At 31.5% G+C, this 23,899-nt stretch overlaps 1 protein-coding gene across 1 annotated transcript; it reads right to left on the reverse strand.

Annotated features, from left to right (window-relative positions):
* Positions 1-13,822: 13,822 nt before the first annotated feature.
* On the reverse strand, positions 13,823-14,728 carry LOC149568116 (uncharacterized). The gene has a single exon (XM_089821109.1). It carries the CDS (start codon positions 14,657-14,659, stop codon positions 14,198-14,200), a length of 462 nt encoding a protein of 153 aa, XP_089677235.1. The 5' UTR covers positions 14,660-14,728; the 3' UTR covers positions 13,823-14,197.
* Between the last annotated feature and the right edge of the window lie 9,171 nt (positions 14,729-23,899).

Raw genomic sequence — 23,899 nt, forward strand, 5'->3', positions numbered from 1 at the left:
AGAGGGTTTAGTACATCATAGACATTTGTGTTCCATACATTTAAAGGTATACTCAAGTTTTTTTCCTGTCTACAAGTGATAGGCTCATCCTACAATAGTTCTTTATTTGAATGTCATAGTCATCTACATAGTTCATCCAATGATCTTCAACGGTTGCATTGGGTATGAACTCTTTTCGCACAAGATGTTGGACCACCCCAATATTGTTGAAGTAGGGACAGGGAACTGGATAATCATCTAAAGGGTATTATGTTAGTTTGTGGTGATTGATCAAGGAAGTATTTTACACACTTCATTATTCTTTGGGGCTCAAGGCATTGCCTCAAAAAAAAAAATTGGGCCCTATTTTATCACAATTTTGGGCCGACATGTAATTATATTTTATAACCCTAAAGCGGTAAAAATACTTGTATAAAAGAGCTTAGGGTTAGGGGTTTTCATTATGTGTGATGCAAAAATTGCTTCTTGCGGTGGTATTGAGTTGTAAGGGGTTACAGATTATAATCAAGTTGTAATCACTAGATCATAATAATATTGGACTTGTTGTTTGGTGGACATAGCCCAGGGATTGGGTGAACCATGTTAAATCTTGGTGTCTTGTGTTTTCTTCTGTGCAATCTATTATTTGTTGATATTGATTATATTTGAATGCAATTGTTATTTATGTCTATGGTTTTATCCTAACATATTGGTCTCATTCAATTTCATAGGTGGTAATGTCCTTCTTTTGCTTCACCTTGAAAGCCCCAATGGTGATTGGACACACCTATGTCTTCTTGTGCATCTTTCTCACTCTTTCATCGATCAAACCTAATTTTATGGTAATCTCCAACAATATCAACCTATCTAATGGATAGTGAGGAAGCTTCTTAGCAATCAAGAGGGTACCAACTACCAAGATGTACGTGATTGTATTAAATTGGATGAAGTATACACCCACATGTGTCACTATGGAAGCTTCCTCCATGAACATCCTCTTCATGTATTTATAATTTCGACTCAAGGTTTATGTATCCATGATTTTAGGAGGATGTTGCCATGAGTGTTGGTGAGAGTATAGGACTCAGCCAGATGGAGGTACATACATCATCCTTTGAGGTCAATATTATTGTTTATACAGTTCATTATGATCTTTATTAAAATTTTAGAATTTATGTATTCTCTTGTAGGACTTGACCACTGTAGTGCACCTCCTCTCAGAGAGGGACATTGATCTCACATGGTAAAATTTTAAATAAGTACTTTATTTAAATTTATTTTCAAACTAGATTATGAAACCCATTTCAATTAAGCATGTACATATTGTCTTCTTAAGATGCCACGCAGGATGTCGCACACGATGCCTCACATTATGAGACACATGATGTTACATAGGATGATCCATCTGAGTCATCTTAACATGGAATAAAGAGGACTTGACATTAGATAGATTAGGTCTTTTCACACCTTTGCATTATATTTTTATATGACACATTTTGTTATGATACACTTTGTATTGGGACACTTATTTGTATTATATTTTTTATGACTGATATCATGTTATCACATATTAGACCATGTTATATATTTTTACGAGTTGTTATCATGCTAGTATATGGTATATTCTTATGTTATCATGTTGCAAGTATGGCACATTTTGTTTATTGTGACACGTTTTATTCATTGTGACACATTTTGTTAGCATACGGTATGAATAATAATTTAATTAAACATAGGAACATTAATTTAAGCATGTTTGAATGTGAAATTAATGGAAAAATATAGGGGACAATTACAATTTGACAAAGAATTTAATATCAAGTGCACACCAATAACTTTCAGATAGAAGTGAACTTGGTTAATTTTACACAACTAAACTCATATATTTAAAAAACTAGTGAAGTCATATATTTAAAAAAAGTGAAGTTGTATATATGTAAAACAATATAAAGGACATAAATAAAAGTGAACTCATGTTTTTAAATGTTTACAACATGTTTTAGTTGAAATAAAAAATTAGATGAACACATTTCTTCAAATGGGGTTGCAAATTTAAAAAAAAACAAAACAATTTTGTTGAAATGTTAGTAAAAGCATAATTTAATAAGTCTTATGCGTGTAATGTAAATATGTTTAATGTAGACTCACCATGTGTAATTGTATAATAAGTTAATGTTGGATCCACCTAAAACATTTAAATTTGTATGAGTTGTACTTGAGACCTAAATAAGAGGTATATAAACTTTAATTTACTATTGACAATGCGTACATGCATTTAAATTATATAAGTACATATATAAAAAGAGCATAATAAAGAAAAAAACTTACATGTGTGTATTTTGTAGTCAACCTAATGTACCATCTGCATCCTCTCTCTTTTACAATGTGTTTATGATTGCATCATGCTCTTCCATTGAAATTGTCCATAGTACCTTATTGGTGGGTCTACCTTTGTATCTTTCAAATTTTATATTCATTGCCATAACCAAATGAGAATAGTGTAAAATCTTCTTTTTTGATTGGTAGTCTTCAAATGTTGGTAAACCATTTCTTCTTGTTAATTATCTATGTAGCTAGGTGCCAGCTACACCGACATACCCCACTGGATACTCAAAACCATCATCATCTACTCGATAACATGCCATTTTTTTCTTAGGTTTCACACATCTAGCTAGCCAGTACTCAATCTATTCATCATTATCATCAATTGTAATAAAAATATAAACATGTCCTACAAGATAAGAAAAAAGTATGCATCCATGTACTTGAATTATATTAATGATATACATAAATAAATAATATAAATTGAAGGTCCAAGGGGTTTAGCTTAGTTGGTTAAAGAAATGAGTTCTCATTGTGGAGACGTTGGTTCAAATCCCAAGAGGGACATCTTTGTGGAGTTCTAAGTTGTGACACTTGGCCTTCTATTGGTTATATTTGTCTCATTATAAAAGATGGATTTTAAGTTGTGACTCTTGGTCTTCCAAATGTTGTTTCTAGTGGTTGCTCGAAATGAGCTTGAATAATCTTTTAATTTTCATGGTGTTGCTTGAATGAGCACAAAATTTGTAAACAATTTCAATATAATATAAATTGAAGCACAATCACAACAAATTTAATTAAATTATACATACCAAGTTGTATGAGGTATGAAATATGACCATAGTCTTCTAATGCAAATGTAACATTTGGGCCTTCATTTACTATATCATCTTCTTGATGTGTGTGTCAATAGGCACTAATGATTTTTTTGCCAATCTTCAGCCCATTCTATATTCTCGCATTCTTCCTATTCACCTACAAGACAAAACTAACAAAAGCATACAAGCTCCCTAGTCCATGTAGTCCAAGTGTTAGAATCTGGACTCCTTAATGAATGTCATTTAGCTGACCCACTAATTGTATCACAATCATATCTTGAAAGGTGTTCTTCTCTTGAATTGGCCAGAAGAAATGTCTGATTGTAGAGTTTTGACTTGATCCTGTGCATAAATGTTTGTTACATAATATCATGTGCATTTTTTTAATTTGGCTTTTTCCTCAAATACTAATTACTCTCTTCAAAGGGCTCTCTTCATGTATGCACCAACACCATCATGTTATCCTTTAACATGTATAGCCTAAAAAAAAACTCCACATATGTTAGATATTAGTTTGCCTACATGTCCTACTCAACCAATAAAACATTCTAGCATTTATGAATTTCCTTATACAATTATCTGACCATATTAGATGTTGTGTCATTTGAATTTGTCTCTCTCTTAAATTATCATAAAATACCTTGAGGTGATATTGGACAAACTCAAATGAATGAAATTTATTATCTCTCATATAGAAATGGTACTCTCTCAATGTTTTTTGATCCTCTTATATACTATCAAGTGCATGCCTATAAACTGTATGAACAAAAATTGCTACTTGTACTAAATTGTAATATTGTGATTGTACCTCATCTTTGGGTGCAAGTGTGTAGTTCTCTGCAAAGTCTATGACTGAAAGTATACTACCAACTGGAAACTTATTCTTACGTATGATAAATTTCCCATCAAGACATCGAGCATATTGAGATATCATATTTTGGTATGATCACACTCTTAACTCGTCAATAAATGCATGACAACTAACTTTTTATGTAACTAGATCACACCTTCTTCCAACCTTCCCATTCTTCAATGGATATTCAATAGTTTTGAATCTTTTTACATCAACTAATTGTTGTTCAGAAGTAATCAAAGAATTTTCATGAAAACGTTCATCTAACAAAATAAGATTGCCACACATATCACATGTGCCAAAAAGATATACATCGAAAATAAAATATTTCTCATTAGGTGGCTTACAAAAAAAATATGATATGAAATCCTTTATAAGTTGAGGTGGTATTTTTATACCACATTCTTGCGACATTTCTTTACTATGTATGGTACTATCTATAGATTAAAATACATCATAATGGTAATAAAATTGAACATGATTTTTACAATAATGTGTGACTCTTTCCTTGTTAATCCTTACATACCATAGTTTACACTTTTCAAAAGATATTTGACTAATGCTAATAGTTAACACCTTATCATCAATTTTTTTTTGAAAAATTCAGTTTGAGTCATGTCCAAAAGGTGTTTAGGATGTGGATCACATATTTTTGAGCCAACTCTCAATTTATGAACATCTCCTGAATTAGGTGATACTCTTGTATTATCATGCCAAAAAAATTAACCAAACTTTTGACCTCACTAATATGTTTCATACAAGATCTCAAAATTCTACCACTCTAAGTCCACAAACTATTTGTTGGATTGTATTCAAAGTTAACCATTCTCTTTACAACTCTTTCTAAAGTTTTATGACTTGGATTAAGATATCCACTTATATTACCAATCAATCTTTTGTCAGAATTTGATTTGTTAACTAAAGTTGTTATTGCTCGTCGTGTTGCATTCTTACCTTTAGAGAGACTTCTCTTTTTGATAACATTAAAGACACTACCAACAATGGATACAACTTGTATTGAAGACTTATTTTTATTCTTGGATTTTGCTTACATTCCTAACCCTTTCATCACTGTTTGCATTTTAGACATTTTAATTAGTCGCAACATTAATTGACATTGATCAACCTAGAAAATTACAACCACAATCTATCGAACCAGATGATCTCACTGCTCAACTCAATAAATGACAATATCCCATCTTTAATTGGTTTGCTTAAAGATAGAGGAATGTTGGGGGATGATGAAGGAAAAGATAGGGGAAAAGCTAGATCTGATGATGAAACTGCCATAGGTATCACTTACACTTGTCTGGACCGAGATGTACACAAGACTCATCAACAGGAGGTTGAGGAGAACTAGATGGCCTACGAGGCTACCCAAGTCATGCAGGAGCTAGAAAGAAAGAACGGGGATTAGCTTTTTCTATCCTTTTGTTTCTAGCTATTCCTTTTTTGTTTGGCTTTTTGTCCTGGTTTTTTCTCATTTCATTTTTTCAAAAAATAGTGTGGCCTTTCCGATGGCCTTTGTTGTTCAGCTAGGCCTAGTGCTTTTTATCAACCTTTAGACTTGTTCTTTTTTGGCTGAGCTTTTAATGCTTGTTATCAGCTTTGTTTATGTTTTAACTCTTGGGTTTTAGGGTCCTTGTTAAACTTGTTTATCTAATCAAAAACATTAATTGACATTGAAACCCAAATTTCTTATTCTAAAAGTGTCCTAATATGTCTCCAAAAAACAAATCCACGAAGATTATCTAGCACATCATTATAAAAATGGAAATGTTCATGCACTTTAGTATCATTCAAACATTTTTCTTCACTAATTGGTGTTTCCATGTCTACATTCATATAATTGTTGTTTTCAATTGGCATTTCATTTTAAATGTTATTTGGAATTTGAATCTTATTTCCATTTTTCCTTTGTATTTATTTTGTGGCTTGCATTTCCATTGGATTTTGTTGTGCATGATCATTTGACAATCTATTTGCATGAAAAAAATTTAAATCATTTAAATCCTAACCTGCTTCTACAAAAACATGAATTTCATTATGAGAATAAATTCAAGGGTTTGGAGACACACTTATATTGAATGTTTGATTAGAATGTGCACCCAAATCTCCTTGTATTGGGCTCTCTTCTTTGGCCTCTTCATCCATCATGGTATTCTCAATGTCCTCTTCTGAAACAATATTTGAAATTGAAGACCCAACATTGCTCAACTCTCTAATTCTTTGTCTTCTCTATCATTGGCAATGTGTTTCCTTCTCTTTGTTTTCTGAAATCTCCTCATCTGTTAGAACTTTCATTTTCTTCTTTCTTCATTGTTTTGATCCCATGTTTGTACCAATTTTGAATTCAAATCAATAAGAACTTGAAAAATGCAAAAGATGACAAAAAAATAGAATAATATGATATAATTTTTTTATTGCAACTTAAGACTATCAAAAAACAATTGGAATAATTGTTTTATGCTTTGTGGGTTAGATTTTGGGGCCCAACAGCTATGTAAGAATCACGTGCTTGATTTATAATTTGAGCACCCAATTTTTAAATAATTGAGTGCACGATTTTAAAATCAGGTACCCAATATTTAAAAGTATCAGGTGCTCAATTCTTGAAATGGTTAAATTATATTTAGTAGCCAAATTTTTGAATTAAAAATCGGGTGCCTGATTCTAAAGCCACTCATGGGAATTTCTCTTTGGCATTCAAGGTTTTTCCTTAGGAAAAGCCATGGTACATGCTTGGTGGGATCAAGCCTATGCCTTTATTTATCAAATTTTGGCTAAGGCAAGTATTCGATGATTTTAGTCCTTGCCATAAATTTTATAGGGTCTTCCTCATCGAATTTTATGATGAAACAAAAACCAATTAGAGCTCTTACTGTCATGATTTCAAACATGTAAATTTTATAGTGTTATCAGTTCATTTGTTATTTTTATATTATTTATTAATCAAAAGTGTCACCTAAACATAAAATAGTGAGATTCACTAAAACTTGAATAAGTTTTTTAATTTTTTATGTTTCTCAAATTAATTTAGATGTCATCAATCTACACACAATTCTTTTGAAGTTCAAAAAGAAATTCAAAAAATTTATATTTTGATCAAATTATGGTATCCATACATGAGAGGTTTTAAAAATTGGTTTAATCATCAATTAAAAATTAATGTTAAAAAAATTAAGGAAAAATATTATCATCAGTCTTTGGGGTGGTTTTAAAAATTGGTTTAATCATCAATTAAAAATTAATGTTAAAAAAATTACGGAAAAATATTATCATCAGTCTTTGGTGTGTTAGGTAACTTACTTTAAAGGGATTCACAAAAAATAATTTATTTGTGTCAAATTATGGTGTCCCCTACATAAGTGTGGTATGGTCCTAAAACATGCATTTAAAAAATGTGGTGTTTAAAGATCCACACACAAAAAAAAATATCATATAAGTATTCAAATAAATTACATATTCAAAAGGTAAACTTTGACCACTACAATTTCTATTATTGAAGTTTTCTGATATTCAAACTATAAGTGCCTCAAATTACCATCATTTGATAAGAAATTCTAAAAACAGGAAAAATACTTCTACTTCTTGGCCAAAAGTGAGACCTAATTTCTTGCACTGGTCCATAATCTCCTTCCAAGAACCACATTATGAATAAAACAAAAGCATTCTTCACTATTATGTATTCTGGGTTCTTATCCAGGACCTTCTTCTGTAGGAGTTGGGGTTACACAACATAGGCTCATGTATTGGGATCTTGCATATTTCCCCTCTTCACCAATCCTAGATAATTTGTTGGTTGGGACACCAACAAGTAGACCACATAAGAGGTAATGTAAAACCAAGGGTTTGATTTCACTAAGATGATTTGTTCATCCAGGGAGTTGATAATAATGGTAACCCAGTCAATCTATAGGCCCCTCTTCTTAATGATCTCTATAAAGTGGACCATCCACGTCTCCAAATGAGTCACTATCATATATCCATGGGTCATGTCCACTTTTCTAGCTCTTATATTGGGAGGGGTCCTAGTGAGGAGGTATTTCTTTTGCACCAAATCTTTGGCCTCTCTCTCATGTTCTCACTAGCATCAGTCTACTACATCATATGTTATCTTATGGAATTGGTCTAGAAAAATAAGGTGAAATACCTTTTCAATGTTATTTGGGTAGATATCAAGGACAATTTCCCCAATAATTCTCTTTACAACCTTCTCCTCGAGTATGTAGTAGTGAACCAATGTTATAATCAACTCAAAGGATTGCACTGACATAGAGTGTGAGGTTGCGTTTACTAACCACTCAGAATCAATGATGAGATCATCTCTGACCTCTCCCATGACTTGTTGCAAAAGACCAAGAATGTGTTCTATTCTATGTGTTCCAATTCTATGTCACCGACTTCTAAATGATTGTCAACAATTTGAGACTTCTTTGGTGCAACTTGAAACTTAAAGGTCACTAGCTTGGGTGTGATTTTTTTTTCCATGGATGATGATGAATATGTTATTTTTAGCTTGCACAAAAGACAATCATTAGCATATTATTGTTAGGAGATCAAAATGATGCTTAACAACTAAGCTAGATTGGCAAAAAATTGATGAAAAAAGACGAAAGTAGGTTGAAGAGTGATTTTGGTGCACTGGCGCACTAGTGCACTTAGTGCACCTAGGGCACTTACACAAGATGTGCATATCACGCTTGCAAATGGCTCATGTCAAATCTTTGCACAGTTGGTGCAGTTGTGCACCTGCACATATACACAAGGTATGCAACATGCACATGATGTTGTTTGTTTCTTTGGCAAGGGGCATTGAATTAGTTTTTTGCACAAGGCATAGTTGCACACCTTGCACGTGCACGACATGAGAAACAAGTATAGTGTGTGGTGTGCATCTTGGCAGTAGGAAACACACATGGCACATCTTCTGGGATATGCACTTTGTGCACAGAATGATACCTTAGTGTGGAGAGAAAGACTTTGCGCAGGTTTAGGGGTAGGGTTGTGCAGTGAATTGGAGATCACTAATCTAAATAAGTGGACTTGGTGGGGGTCATCTACTTATAGGCACTACTATGTGAAGGGTGCACCCAGCAAACCCGGTTAGGGTGTGTAGGTGCACCTAGTGCACATGTGCACTGGAAGGGGAGTTCCTTGATCAACACACCTAGTGCACCTTATCAACATAGGTATGCCTAGTGTATATGTGTGCCTTTTCATCCCTTAGTGAAAACTAATTTCCATCCTCATGATCTTCAATGATGTTGAACAACCAGACTTCTAACCTAGATCTATGGGAGACATGCTCTCCAAGGCACCTAGGAAGATTCCCTATTCTAAAAATTGGGTTCCACTGCCTTAAAATGCAAAGAGGGGTTCCCCATTTTGAGTTAAAAATGGGGTGTGTTTGAAGCCATAACAATATGTATTCCTTTTGAACAAGTTATCCTAATTTGTGCATTTCTAAATGCAACTGCACATCTTTCCATAATTATGACATTATTCAAATACAACTCCCCTTTAATGATATTTACATTTTGGAGTCCTCACTTGTAATCATGATTGGTGAGTGGAGTTCAATCTTGTCCATCATTTAGAGTTTCAAAATCATATAAATTAGACTTGATTCTCCCATTTTTTTATAACTACATTCCTAGTATTATGTGTTGGATTAACTACCAATGTTCTCCTTTTATATTCATGACATGGCTTAATCACCTCATGTGTTCTATATGTCTAGGGGTTGTATTGGGAATTTATAGGTTGATCTTTTGATGTGATTTCAACTCTAGCTTGTAACGAGTGGTATAAAAGCTCGGTCACAAGTTCAAATCTCCTCGAGTAATGCTGAGGGGGGGTAATTGGAATACCTACAAATTTTCCCCGTCGAGATTTGTGACATGGATTAACTAGCTTCTATGTTATATAAATCTAGTGGTTGTATCAGACATTGACATGTCAATCTTTTGGTGCAACATCAATCTATCTTGTAAACATCAATCTATCTTGTAACATTCTCAATATCATGTTTTCTTTTAGCTTATGAGTACACTTTATCAATAAAGAGAAATGTCAAAATATTAAAGAAGATATAAAAATAATTGAGGTGGGCATTAAGGAAGTTCTTTCTTGATTTGCATTCACGATTATGAACTTTGTCTTACTAGCTTCAATGGGTAGGTTAAGATTTAGGTTTGCATGTGTTTGAGGTTTTGTGGCTGACCTTTGCATGCATATGGTCTTTCTTTATAGGTTGTTTTTATCATCCAAGTCGATCATATTGGATGAAACTTAATGATAAATCAAGGATAATTTATTGTAGGGGATGACACTACGTAGACAAAAACCTTGCATGTAAGTCAATTAAGATTTCCTTACTTAAGATTGATTTCTCTATTGTGATATGCTTGCTAAATTGTCTAAGTAGAATTTATTGTCACGAGTTTGTACCCCAAAGTAATTTACCATTGCACAGTTTTCCTATTATAGCTAAAATGTGAAATTTCACATTAACTTCTACATCCCTCTATTTTTTCTTCTCATCATTTCTTGAGATTCTTAGCCACACAATCTAGTTGGTCTAGAATGCGTGTGCACCACAAAGACATTAGTATAGTGCACAGTTGTCTTGCAAATCTACATATGTGCAGTGAATCATTAAAGTATTACAACTACCACCCCTACAACATAACACCTCATACCTCTACCCATTGATACCAAGATTTGACCCTTCACGCAATATATCTCCATTTTCAAACCTCATTCATTCTTCTTCAATTATAGATCCCAGCTACATTTCTAAGTCTTCACTCATGTTTTCACTCGAAATTTACCTTACTTGCAATTTATTGGTCTCTATAAATTCACATTTTTGTTTTCTTGTTTTCTTTTCCTCCATGTCATCAAGCTACAGGGTTCATAGTCTTGAATGGAAGTGTTTCACCTTCTCACTTCATGTTCTATTGAGCACATCATAAATTATATTCACCATATTCTAGTTATTTGATTTTACATATTGTTGTCTATTTACTATTTCAATTATCTATCACCAATCTTCTATCTATCTATTCATAGAGGTAGAAACACCAAAATATGAGTTTGATTGCAAAAAGTTTGTTCACAACCCACTACCATTTTCATCATTTCTATGTATGTATGTAGGTTTGTTGGTGTGGGAAGAGAGTAGAATAGGTAGCTAGCATCATCAACCTCTCTTCGGTTGTAAGTTCATGTTCTATTCTCATCTTTGTGTTTTGTCATTGTTTTTCTAGTGTGGTCTCTCTCCACATTTTCCATTTTAGAATACTTTATTTCCAACATCTTAGTGAGTCTTTGAGATTTGTGCCTTGAGTTCTTTATCATGTTCCTACAAGATGATTTAAGTGTTTATTTTCCTAAATACTACACCCACAGTGTCGTCCTTGACCTATGCTAGTGTCTTGAGGTAGTGAGCTTGCAGATTTCAACGTTTGATCTTTGTAGTTTGCACTTTAATTTCGTATGATCAAAATATCATTAACTTTTATCACAGTATAGTTATCTTAGTTTCTTCATTTCACAATTAAGTTTATTATTACAAGTGCCAAGCATGATAAATTTTAGTTTCACATGTTTGTATAGAGAAAAAATATCAATCTAGGACGTTCGATATTTAACATTCTTAAGCTGCAGTTGCTGCAGAACAAAATCTAAAAGATCATCAAAAATCGGACTTATTAACTTAAAATACCCAAAGTTAACCATGTATCCCTAGTATAATAACAGAAGTTATGCTACAAGACAATTTAAAATCGCATGGAAAAACAAGAATAGTCTGACTTGTGCAACAAATCATTTGGCATTTTGGGAAAAAATCCCATTCTTAGGATGGGATGAAGTATGGATATAAAACTCTCACCGTAACGTCACTGAATTGAATTGTTTTGATGTGACTGAGCTTTCTGTCGTTTTACCCTTGCCGTTCTGCTTCTGCTTTCTTTTTTTAATTCATGGAAATTGATGGCAAGTCTACGCGAATGACATAAATTTGAAAAGCATGCAGTTTATTCCAGAGACCCGGCCCCGCTAAGTTGCTGGCAGCTTTGAATTAGGCAGCATTATCAGTCTTACAATCAAATACTAAAGCGACGTTTCATTAGAATATGCCACTTTTTTCCGGTTTCCGACTTTGTTGCCCACTTAATCTGACCATCTTTGCGTTGCCTTCAAAGCGTTATTTTGTCTAAATTCGTCTTCCACGTGTTTTCCAGCGTTGAATAATAGCTTCATCCAACCGCCATAAAAAGTATGGAGAATTACAGTCCCATGGTGTAAGCAGAAGGAAAAATGCGATTTGAAATTGAGTATGGCTGTTATTTGTTTTATTATTATTATAATGTTCTGCCGTTAATACAGGTGAACGAAGTAATTATTAAAAAATAAATCATCCAATAATATTATGCGTATGAGAAGCCGTGTTCAATCATAACAAAAGAAATTAAGTGAATCACGAAGTTTTGCCTTTATAGATATGTATAGCTTGATTCATGTTAAATTATTTTTTAAATTTAATTTTGTAAATATCGAAAATATTTTATGTCCTCATGTTTAGATGGTTAACTTTTAAGAACATAGATTTTTTATTAATTATCTGATATATTAAGAAAAAAAAATTATATTTTAGATTTTGATAGAATATAAAAGGTAAAGAAATATAAATATTTTTAATTATAATTTGAAAATATTATAATAGCTATTTAGTTTTAATACTTATTAAAAAATTACAATTTTTAAAAATTATAAAAAAATATTTTTAAATTCGTTAATCATAGTATTTCTTAAATATGAATATAATTTTAAATTTTGAAAATCTAAAATTAAAAATATATTTGATGTTAATATTTTAAATTAAGATTGTGTTTAGTTTTTGTATCAATTATTTCAACTATTCATCATCAATTATTTGGCATTAGCATCAAAACTAGCAATGGATAAAGGGAAGAATAAGCATAAAGAATGTGAAATGTGCTTACTAAAGAATGAAGTTTCACTCTACAAATATTTGATTTTCATTATAGATCTTTTTACTATTAAAAAAAATGATAGAAAATAGAAATTGAAAATTCAAGAATATAATTCAAGAAATCTTGATAAAATAAAAAAAAAGTACAATCTTAATGAGAAAGATTGACATCAACTATCATAAATTGTCCATAACTAATATTCTTAAAAATATAATGTTGACTCACTTTACAATTAAATTAGTTTTTAAATTTTCTATCTTAATCTATGAATTGAATCTACTATAGCAATTTATTTTAGAAGATTTCTTTTACTGTCCTTAAAATCATTTTTTTAAAGTAAGATGAATAATGTGAGTTCTTGATAGATATCTTTTAAATACATTGAAAAAGATATTATACCAATTTAAAATAAAAATAGGATTTAACTTCTATGGACTTTCATCATTCAGATGATGATAGATGATAGATAATCAGAGAACATGATCCTAAATATTTATATAAGAAACATCCACAATCTAGACAAAAACAACAATATTATGTACTGATTTTAACAAAATATTTATATGATTACTGATTAATTATAAAACAACAATACTATGTACTGATTTTAACCAAATACTTTTATGATTACTGACTAATTATAAATTTTGTAATAATATGTCTGTATACAAATTGTCCAACAACCATATTTTCATATTTATGAATATGCAAATAATAAATGAAAAAATCTACAAATTCAAATCTTAAAATATCAAATCATACACACTAAAAATAAATCTGATCACAACTTCTGTGTAGACAACGCCCAAGAAAATAAAAAACTGAGTTCGAGTCACACCCTCCTCTACGACAAATTAAAGGACAGTTATTTTATTTCATGCCAGCATTCCAACAAATGCGAATAAACTTCTGAAATTCAAATAGTTTTCATCGAGCACAGCAGCTTTCTGAGCTCCAAATGAGACATGATATGCGAATCGTTTGTCAATGCTCCCCGCCTTCAATCGAAGCATTACAGCGCAAAACTCGACAAAAAGGGAACACAGTACTATTTTGCATATTAACAGAGAAATTTGCACATCTAAGAAGGAAATTCGCATAGTGACACAGAAATTTGCACATGTAAGAACGAAATTCTAATAATTAAACTATCAGGTCCGATTTTACAAGATTCCGAGCAAATTTATTTGAAAATGAACAAAGTACAAAAGATCTGAACTTCAGAAAACCCTAGCCTTTTGGAAGGGCGGAGCGAATCTGGCAGAAGAACAGTGGTAAAGATCATCCGACTCTTGCCAGGATCCATCGTCAAAGTTCTGAGCGTAACTAAATTCATCATACTGAGGTTGAAGAGGCTTGCGAGGGTAAATGGATCTGAAACTGCGGACAAATATTCTCCATTTAGGGCCGCTTCGATTTCCGGCTTCCTCCATGATCGACTCCGACCATTCCCCTGCTCTCCTGACGCTGTTCCATCCTTTCTTCCACCAGTTTCCAATTCCATTTCCATTTCCATTTCCATTTCCACTTCCTTCCCCCATCTTCCTACTCCATTCACCATTTACTATGCAATATTCTTCCTCATCCTCCTCATCACAGAATGAGCAGCAGCGATTTACAGACCTCTGCTTGCCAAGCCTGATCTGTGGCCGATCCATCTTCCGCGAGAGAGATCGAAACATTTCAGATTACAGGGGAAGGATTTCGGAAAAGGTTTCCTTCCTTTGCTGTTGATTGAATATGGGTGGGTGGAGGTTGAATAAATAAATAAGGGATGTACGACAATGAGGTTCTCACCGAACTCACTTTTGGCTCATCAGTCAAAACCAATGTTCTCTCTCCTACTCGATAAGCGTGGAAAACATTGCCCTCGGCCGCACTATTTTAAGCTGTTCAACAGTGGGACCTCCCCCGCGCACACATTTTCTCTCTATAATATTGCAATAATAATTGGTGTCTAGTGTACAAATAACAATTCACATGTGGACTCAATTGCTCAAAAAAGAAGATACCTATTCTTAAAAAACAATCATATGTGTACTCAATTGTTCAAAAAAGAAGCTGCCTAGTCTAAATTAAAAAACAATCACTCAATGCATATTTTTGAACTTATGGGATTAAGGATGTACACATTTTTGTCAACGTGCATTTTTAAAGGTTTGTTTATAAAGAGGTGGATAGATATCATATTGTATGTATATTTGTTAAAAGTTATAGAGATTAAGTGGATATTCATCAAATTTTAAAATTAAAATAAAATTAGTAAATTTATCTTAAAAATTTAAGATTAACATTACCAATTCATAAAATAAAAGAAAGAAATCCCTCTTTATAATAATTAGTAAAATAATGAAAAATAAAAGATTAACTAATCATATGTATGTATGTATGCATGTATGTATAAAACTTTTGTGTATGTCATAATTGTTATCTATTTTTATAATGAATATTTGTTTTCAAATAGATATATGAATTAACGTATAACATGTGGGTCGTAGTATGGTCAATGGATAAGAAGGTGTGGCTTTTCGACCCTTTTAAGAGGTAGAATGTTAATTGAGAGGCAAGCTTATGCCTTGAAGCTTCTTACCATAATTCTTTATCATGAAGATGACAACTCTACAATACAGAGAGTCGAATTGGTTGACACACTACTTGAAGCTTGAGTTTGTTTTTGGTTTCGATAATGGTGGAAGTGGCTCGTCCTTTCAATTCATTTTCTTTGTGTTGAATGGTCTCCTATGTTTGTTCAAGACATTAGAATTTATTGTCTTCTTGTGACTGGGTGACCATTGAAATTTTTCAAGCGCTCGCTCTGGTCTTTTATTTTTGGATGAAGTTTGTAATTGGGTTTGGGATGAATCTTGGCCTTGAGGCCGAGAGAAGTATGTTGATGTCTTGGAGGTGGGATCAATATTTTTTGTTTACTTCTTCTTTCATGGTTCCTATGGAGATGGATGAGTCTCCTATCAACGTGGAGGCTTTCTTTGTGAATTGGAAAGGTTCGAATGTTCATTTGAACTCTCTCCTATGGATGTTCCAATCAAACATGGATTTATGGTATGTTTCTTGTATTGGTGGTATTTCTCTCTATTGCTACTATAGAGGTGGACTCCTTTGTTATTAAGGTGGAAAGGGATTTAGCATGTTGGGGCGGGATTGAGAACAAAAGGGGATGTGTTTACCACAAGTGGATTCTTGACAACTCTTCATATTCTGTGGGGCAAGTTTTGAACCTTCCCCTCCTACTACTTTAGAGGTGGTCTCCTTTCATTTTAAGGTTGGAAGAGTTGTACCAGAGGGAAGATAATCCTTGTAGAGTGTTTTTCTAATCTTTGGCCTAATGATGGCTTTGTTATTACTTTGTTAACCTTTGTACGCATTATGTGGGTTGTTGACGGTGTGGTGTTAATGGTTTCCTAAATGGTTAGTCATGACCTCTAGAACTCTTTGTGCTTCTTGGTTGGTTTTCTGATAGTTTGACCCTTCATGTGACCCATTATTGCCCCCACCACTTTTGGTATGATATTTTTGTATCCTTCATAGAATCTAGCTATATTATTCTAAATGGGCAACCCCTTAAGTTGGTTGCTGCTCTAAATTAAAAAAAAAGTTATGCATTTTTAAAATAAATTATCATGTTATTATTAATTATTAATATTAGTTTATAAATACGTAATACTATATTATAATTTAGTTATAAACATTTTTTACTAATAACAAACACACACACACACACACACATATATATATATGTATGTATATATGTATATATATGTATATGTACATATGTACATATGTATATGTACATATATATATGTACATATGTACATATATATATACATATATATATATATATATATGTATATACATATGTACATATATATATATATGTATATACATATGTACATATGTATATATATATACATATATATATATATATATATATGTATATATATATATATATATATATATGTACATATGTACATATGTATACATATGTACATATGTATACATATGTACATATGTACATATGTATACATATATATATATATGTATATACATATGTACATATATATATATATGTATATACATATGTACATATGTATATATATATACATATGTACATATGTATATATATATACATATATATATATATGTATATACATATGTACATATGTATATATGTATATACATATGTACATATGTATATATATATACATATATATATATATGTATATACATATGTACATATGTATATATGTATATACATATGTACATATGTATATATATATATACATATATATGTATATATATATATACATATGTATATATGTATATACATATGTATATATATATATATATGTATACATATGTATATACATATGTATACATATGTATATACATATGTATACATATGTATATACATATGTATACATATGTACATATGTATATACATATGTACATATGTATACATATGTATATACATATATACATATGTATATACATATATACATATGTATATATGTATATACATATGTATACATATATATATATATATGTATATACATATGTATACATATATGTAGATATATGTACATATGTAAATATATGTATATATCATACATATATATATATATACATATGTACATATGTACATATGTATATGTATATGTATATGTATATGTATATGTATATATATATATATATATATATATATATATATATATATATATATATATATATATATATATATATATATATATATATATATATATATATATATATATATATATATATATATATATATATATATATATGCACATACACACACAAATTGATCTATATATTAGATAGCAATTATTATTGATAAAAAGAGCATACTATTATACATTTATATAACTTTATATTATAGATTAATATAATTTATACTAGTAATGATCTATTTATATTAATCAAATGTTAATTGCTCATTCTATGCACAAGAGAAGCATGCTTGTGGGCTAGAGTAGGAATGGTTTTTTTATTTATGCATTGGTGTCAAACTTGTTTGTGTTGAGTGTTGAAGGCATGGTTTGGTATCATATTTTTATGTATGATTCTTTGGGCATACGGGGTTCCACTATTCTATGGAGGATGTTTGAAGTAGCCCTTGATAAAGGAGGTTTTTTGGTAGATTCAAGCATTTGTGGTTATTTTTCTAGTGTGATTTGAGTTGATCTAAGTATATCATTTTCAGAGGCCTAGGTAAGGTCAAATCTATTGTTAGCTTTACATATAAACATATTTAATATTTTAAATAAATTTATGAATGGTAATCTATTACCCATCCTTTTGTCATCATTGCATATTTTTTAGTTAATCTCTACTAGACCTTATATGGACATGTTAGCTTGTAATGGTCTTTAAACTACAATACTTTGATATGAGTAATTGATTATATCAGATAGTGATGATTACTTATTTGTAATTATGTATATTATATATTCTCTTAGTGATTACATCTACTTTCATGACGATGTTGTGCTATGTGTCTTCAAATGATGTTTATTGTTATCTTCATGATGATGAGATCCGTATGTTAGATCATGGTGTTATTTATACTTGTGATTACTAGTTGTACTTATTCTATACTTTCATGTGTGTTATGTATGTGTCTATTTTATATTTACATTTGACATGTTTGATATGGATGAGAGAGGGAGTTACAATCACCTATGAGTTGGGATCTACACGATGTGCCATTACCCATCATTGCTTATTTAGTTAAATATAGATATTTGTACATGCTCATCTTTTATGCAGGTATACAATTATTAGACATCGACTTCCCTAAATTACTAGGATGAGCACACCTTGTCATGATAACTCAATGGTAAAAGAGTGGAGATAATATTTAAATTTGAATTCCAACCTAAGCCTAATTATTATTTTGAGAAGGAGGACATGTATTTGACTGACCACCCATTGAAATTCATGAGTTTATCTTTGTGCATGTTGTTTATTTTTAGTTTTTTTCTATTTCTCTTATGTTGTATTTATGTGAATTGGGTGATGTGATTTATTTAGTAAATGATTTGATTTTAATATTTGGATAACCATATGATATCTAAATTATTAAATATTAATATAACTAAAATGAAACATTAAAATATTATGATATTTAATTAACTGATAATTAATTAAATATTTGCATTTAATTTAAAAGACCTGATTAAAGTCTAAATATAAAATTTGGTGAAAGTAATTTAAAATATTCAAGATAATATATCACTTTATCCATGAATATTTAATTAATAATAATGAGTTTACAATTGTATGAGATTAGTGAGCTTTAAAATTAAATTCATTAAAATAATAGTCATACCTTTAAAAGTCTTGTGCACAAATAAATAAAGGAAGAAAAAAGAAAAAAAAAAACATTTTAAGTTAAAAGAGCATGGAAAGATAAAGTGAAATTTTAAAAAAATCAACAATTACTAAAATATGTAAATGTTTTGATTAAGTAAAAATAGGGTTTAAAGGACCCAAAACCTTATACAAAGTATTAAACAGAAACAACTAAAAAAGCCCATAAGGAACTGTGCATCAACACCAAAACTACAAAAAAAACTAAGACAAAAGCCTTAGAACAATAGACAAGAAAAAATAGCAAAAAACCAACAATAAGATAACATCCAAACAACCATAGGGTCTTCAGTATATCAGCAGCCTGCTTAGCAAGGATCGATGCTCACTGCAAAGGCCTTCACCTCTTTGATATCTTTTTCTTTTACAACCTTTGTCTTCTTAAAGTTAGCTCTGGTGTGTTTATTGGGGCCCTAATCCTCAATCATATCCCTAGAACCATGAATACTCCCCTGATCTAGTTTTCTAGCAAAGAATCGATGTTGTCTACAACAGTCTTCAATATGGAAGAATTATGGCCAGTGAGTTTTTTAACAACCTTTTCCATGTTGTCAACTCTACTACCCATAACATCCATCTTTTTTTTGCATATCCTCAATCAATTGTTCATTAGTCATGTTCTTCATTTCTAGAGGCAGAACTTGCTTTATTAAAATTTTGACTTCTTCTGCACTGCCAATAACCTCTAAGAGTCTATCTAGATGCTGACCAAGAGTCCTCTCCCCTCTAGCTATCTTGCTAAGTTGCTCAAAATCTCTCCTAATATCCAGCATCTACTCCTTCATGGTGGAAATATCCTTTTCCATCACCCTTGGGTTACCCAAGGTCTCCTTCATAAACCCTTGTTCCTCATAATCCTTACTCTGGTTAAGGCAATCCACATCCATATCTATGGTATTTCTCTCAATATCCACTTCCTTGTTGCTAATGTCATTCATCTTCCCTTGAAATTTCCCTTTCTTACCCCTTTGCATCCTTTGAATAAGAGTCTCATCATCATATGGAATGTTCAAGGCTCTATCAATCTTCTTCCTCTTAGTTCTAGTATCAGTACTAGTTTTACCTTTGAAATTCTTCCCTTTAACCTTCTCAGAGTCTTCCTCAAAATCTATGTCCTTCTCATAATCCACATCCATCCCCTTAATTTTCTTGGAAGATAAACTCCCAAGTGAGAGTTTTTTCCTTTTCTTGTTAACAATCACCATCTCCTCATCCTTCATTTCATCCTTATAACCCTCATCCTAACCACTCCCTTTAGTATCACACTCTAGGTATTTCTTATGATAATGGGGCCTATCCACCTTTTTGGCTTTAAGGGTATTCATGATCAACACCATTAAACCCTCATGGTAGGCATGATCCCCATCAAGGTCATTTTGAATAGCCAAAATGGTGTTATCCAAAGACTAACGCAAGTAGAAGGGGAAACTAATTCTAACCCTATGCCTGAAATAATTGACCAACATAAAATGGTACCCATAGATCTTGGTAAAACGAACATCAAGGGTAAGATATTCAATCACAACAAACATCACAAACCACCAAGGCCTAGAATGGAGTGTAGATTAAAATAGGACTAAATCATGTAAATGTTACACATCAATTAAGAGAATTGATTTTTGATTAACTAGTTAGAACTAAGAAAAATTAATAGAGACAAGTATAGCATCACATAACACAAGTATTTATCCCATAGCCTAGCTAGGGTGAAAACTACAGTATGTGAGATGATCCTCACACAGCTTGCACTCTCTTGAAGTGCACCCAGTCAAGAGCTTATCTCTATTAAACGATTACAAGGATACTATTAGGTACTAGTAAGTTAAGGGATAGAAAACAATATAGAGAATGATACAATTAGAATAGCTACTTTACTTAGCTTGAATTTAGATCTCTTCGATGCTCCTTGGACCTTTCTATAACTTTTATTTTCTCTCCCTCATCTCTGCAACTCAAACATGATTTCTTATGTACTTGGATCTCCTAGCTACTAGACACTTTGTCACTTGTGTTGATTAGGTACATTGGCTTCTCCTAAAAAATCTAATAACTTCCTCACACTATTCATGAGATCTCAGAGCCACACCTCTCACTTCAAGATTATACTTAGCTCATCTCTATGGCTCTTTTCTATTCACTTTGTAATTTAGCTTTTTTCCTTGAATAAATATTATCTTATATAGTCTTTGTGTACTTTGCTCCAAAACCCTAATCTATGAATTCAAAATTTGAATTCTCAAGTGTATATCTAGTTTGATTTTTGACTATTGTCATGTGTTGTTCTTATTTGATGTATCATGTACAAAACATTTATATAGATGTTATGTGACCAAAATTGGTTTCTCTTTTGGAAAGAATTCAAAGTTTTCATTTGTCCTCGATGTGACATCACCATCACCATTAAATAGAACAATGAGTGCATTCTACCTACTTCATGATGTGACCATCATGAGTATCTTTCTATTAGCCTCCTCTTGCTAACTCATCCTAACCATTTTGAATGACTATCAATCACACCACTTTTTTGGTACACTTGACATAATTCTTCATATTCTCACTCATTTATTATGGATATGTCTAAGTAGTTTTCCTTTATCACTACCTCCACTTGATTTGTCCTTCTCATTCCTCTAGTCAACCTTGTGAACTAGAGTAACACATATGTGCTCAATGTCCCTCATGGGTCATGGCTTGATATCGATTTCCATTGCTTCTTTACATTGACATCAATGACAACTTAGTAATAACTGAGTACATCAGTTACTCCACTAGTTAGTCCTTTTCTAGACAATTATGCCAATAATCTCCCCCTTTGGCATTGACGAAAACACTTCGGTCATACTCAATTATATCATTTATCACTACTTAATTCTTAGAAGATAATATCTTCTTTTCTCTTCACTCAACATCTCCCCTTCATATGATGCATGCACATCCTTTTACTTCTTTGAGTCATCTTTGTGAGTTCACTTGATTTTGCTTGACTTCTTCCCCCTTTTCTTTGGGCGTCTTATTCTCTAGTTTCCACTAATTTCTTTGGGTTGCTTCCTTATCTATGGTATTCTCTCCCTTTTCCTATCAATTAACTTCTCCCCCTTTGGCAACAATTATGAAGGTATGTATTAGATCTCTGTGACTACTCCCCCTATGGAGTAGTCTCAGTTTCTCATAAATCCTTGCTTGTTAATTAGTTATTTGTAGATAATGGATTGATGATTTCCCTATTACTTTACTCAAGGCTTGATGTGAGTAGTGCAATACCCCAAAATTAGCACACTGGCATTCTGAACCAATTTCAGTTCATCAATCTTACAACATTAATTTCTTGATCAATTAAGTCATATTGTACTAGGCATTTCTAAATCTGATTGTCTTTACTTAACATAAGTGTTAAATGTAGAAAACCCTTAATCTATATTAATCACACACTTTATTTAATTCCTAAATAATAAACTTAAATTGGCTAAATTAACCTTCTAATCGAATTAATTTAATTATAAGTCCTGACACTTTAATTAAATTAAAATTCACCCCTTTAGCTAATACACATGAAAATGGAATTAAATATATTGATTTAAATAAATATCCTCATCATAATTGTTGAATTTGATTATTTAACTTATTAGAATACTAGATTATGAGGTCATATTTGAATAAATTAATATTCCTCCCTAATCCATCTCATTCAACTCCTTAAAAATGGAAGACTCAATCTCTCCTCTAATCTGAACCATTTGTGTGGTTTAATCTCGATCATTGATTGGGTTTAAGATTCTATAAAAGAGACCCTTAGCCTCTCATTCGAGGAGGATACAATTAATGGGTATCAAATCACTTTTGGATTGAACTCAAGCATTTTTCATTCATAACTCCATTGCTTTCACATGCTTTTTCATATAGATTACAATGCATCCATTTAGAGTAATTTTCTTATCTTGTTCTTAGATTAATTTTCATATCATTTAGTTTAATTCATATGTTTTAATAAAAAATCTCAAAAATATAGATTAATATTGTATTGGCATTCATTTAAATCCTTTGTTCTAGTTGGTCTAGTTACTGAACTCTTGATTCTAAGAGCACATAGTAGAACCTTGTCTAGTTAAAAGACAACATATTGCTATGTGCATGTTAATGCAATAAGATCTATGATAGAATAGATTGCATTTCTAGATTGTAATAACTTACTTGCTCTCAGATTTTTGTATTGTAGATCTTCAATTTAGACAAGTTTTTGAGGCTTGGAGAATCTTCTACTTGAATGATAATGAATAGTTGTTCTTCAATAATCTGCAAGATGAATAGATCACTAGGATTGCATATATGACTTGTGATTAATGTATTTAGTTCCCATCGATGCATGAAAATATTTATATCCAAGAAGTCATGTCCCCATAGGGGCATGACTCTACATGGCCAAAGGCCACGTAGGATCATGACCGTATGTGGGCATAACTACCACTTAACACAATGTAATTATAATGCTAAGATCGACAACAATAATCACACCTGAT

Source organism: Cupressus sempervirens, chromosome 3 (assembly GCF_028749045.1).
Source record: "Cupressus sempervirens isolate cs-2001-9-10 chromosome 3, ASM2874904v1, whole genome shotgun sequence".
NCBI classification, from domain to species: Eukaryota; Viridiplantae; Streptophyta; class Pinopsida; order Cupressales; family Cupressaceae; genus Cupressus; species Cupressus sempervirens.

Excerpts from the sequence above, each read along its gene's own strand:
- LOC149568116 (XM_089821109.1), bottom strand. The coding sequence starts at position 14,659 with ATGTTTCGATCTCTCTCGCGGAAGATGGATCGGCCACAGATCAGGCTT.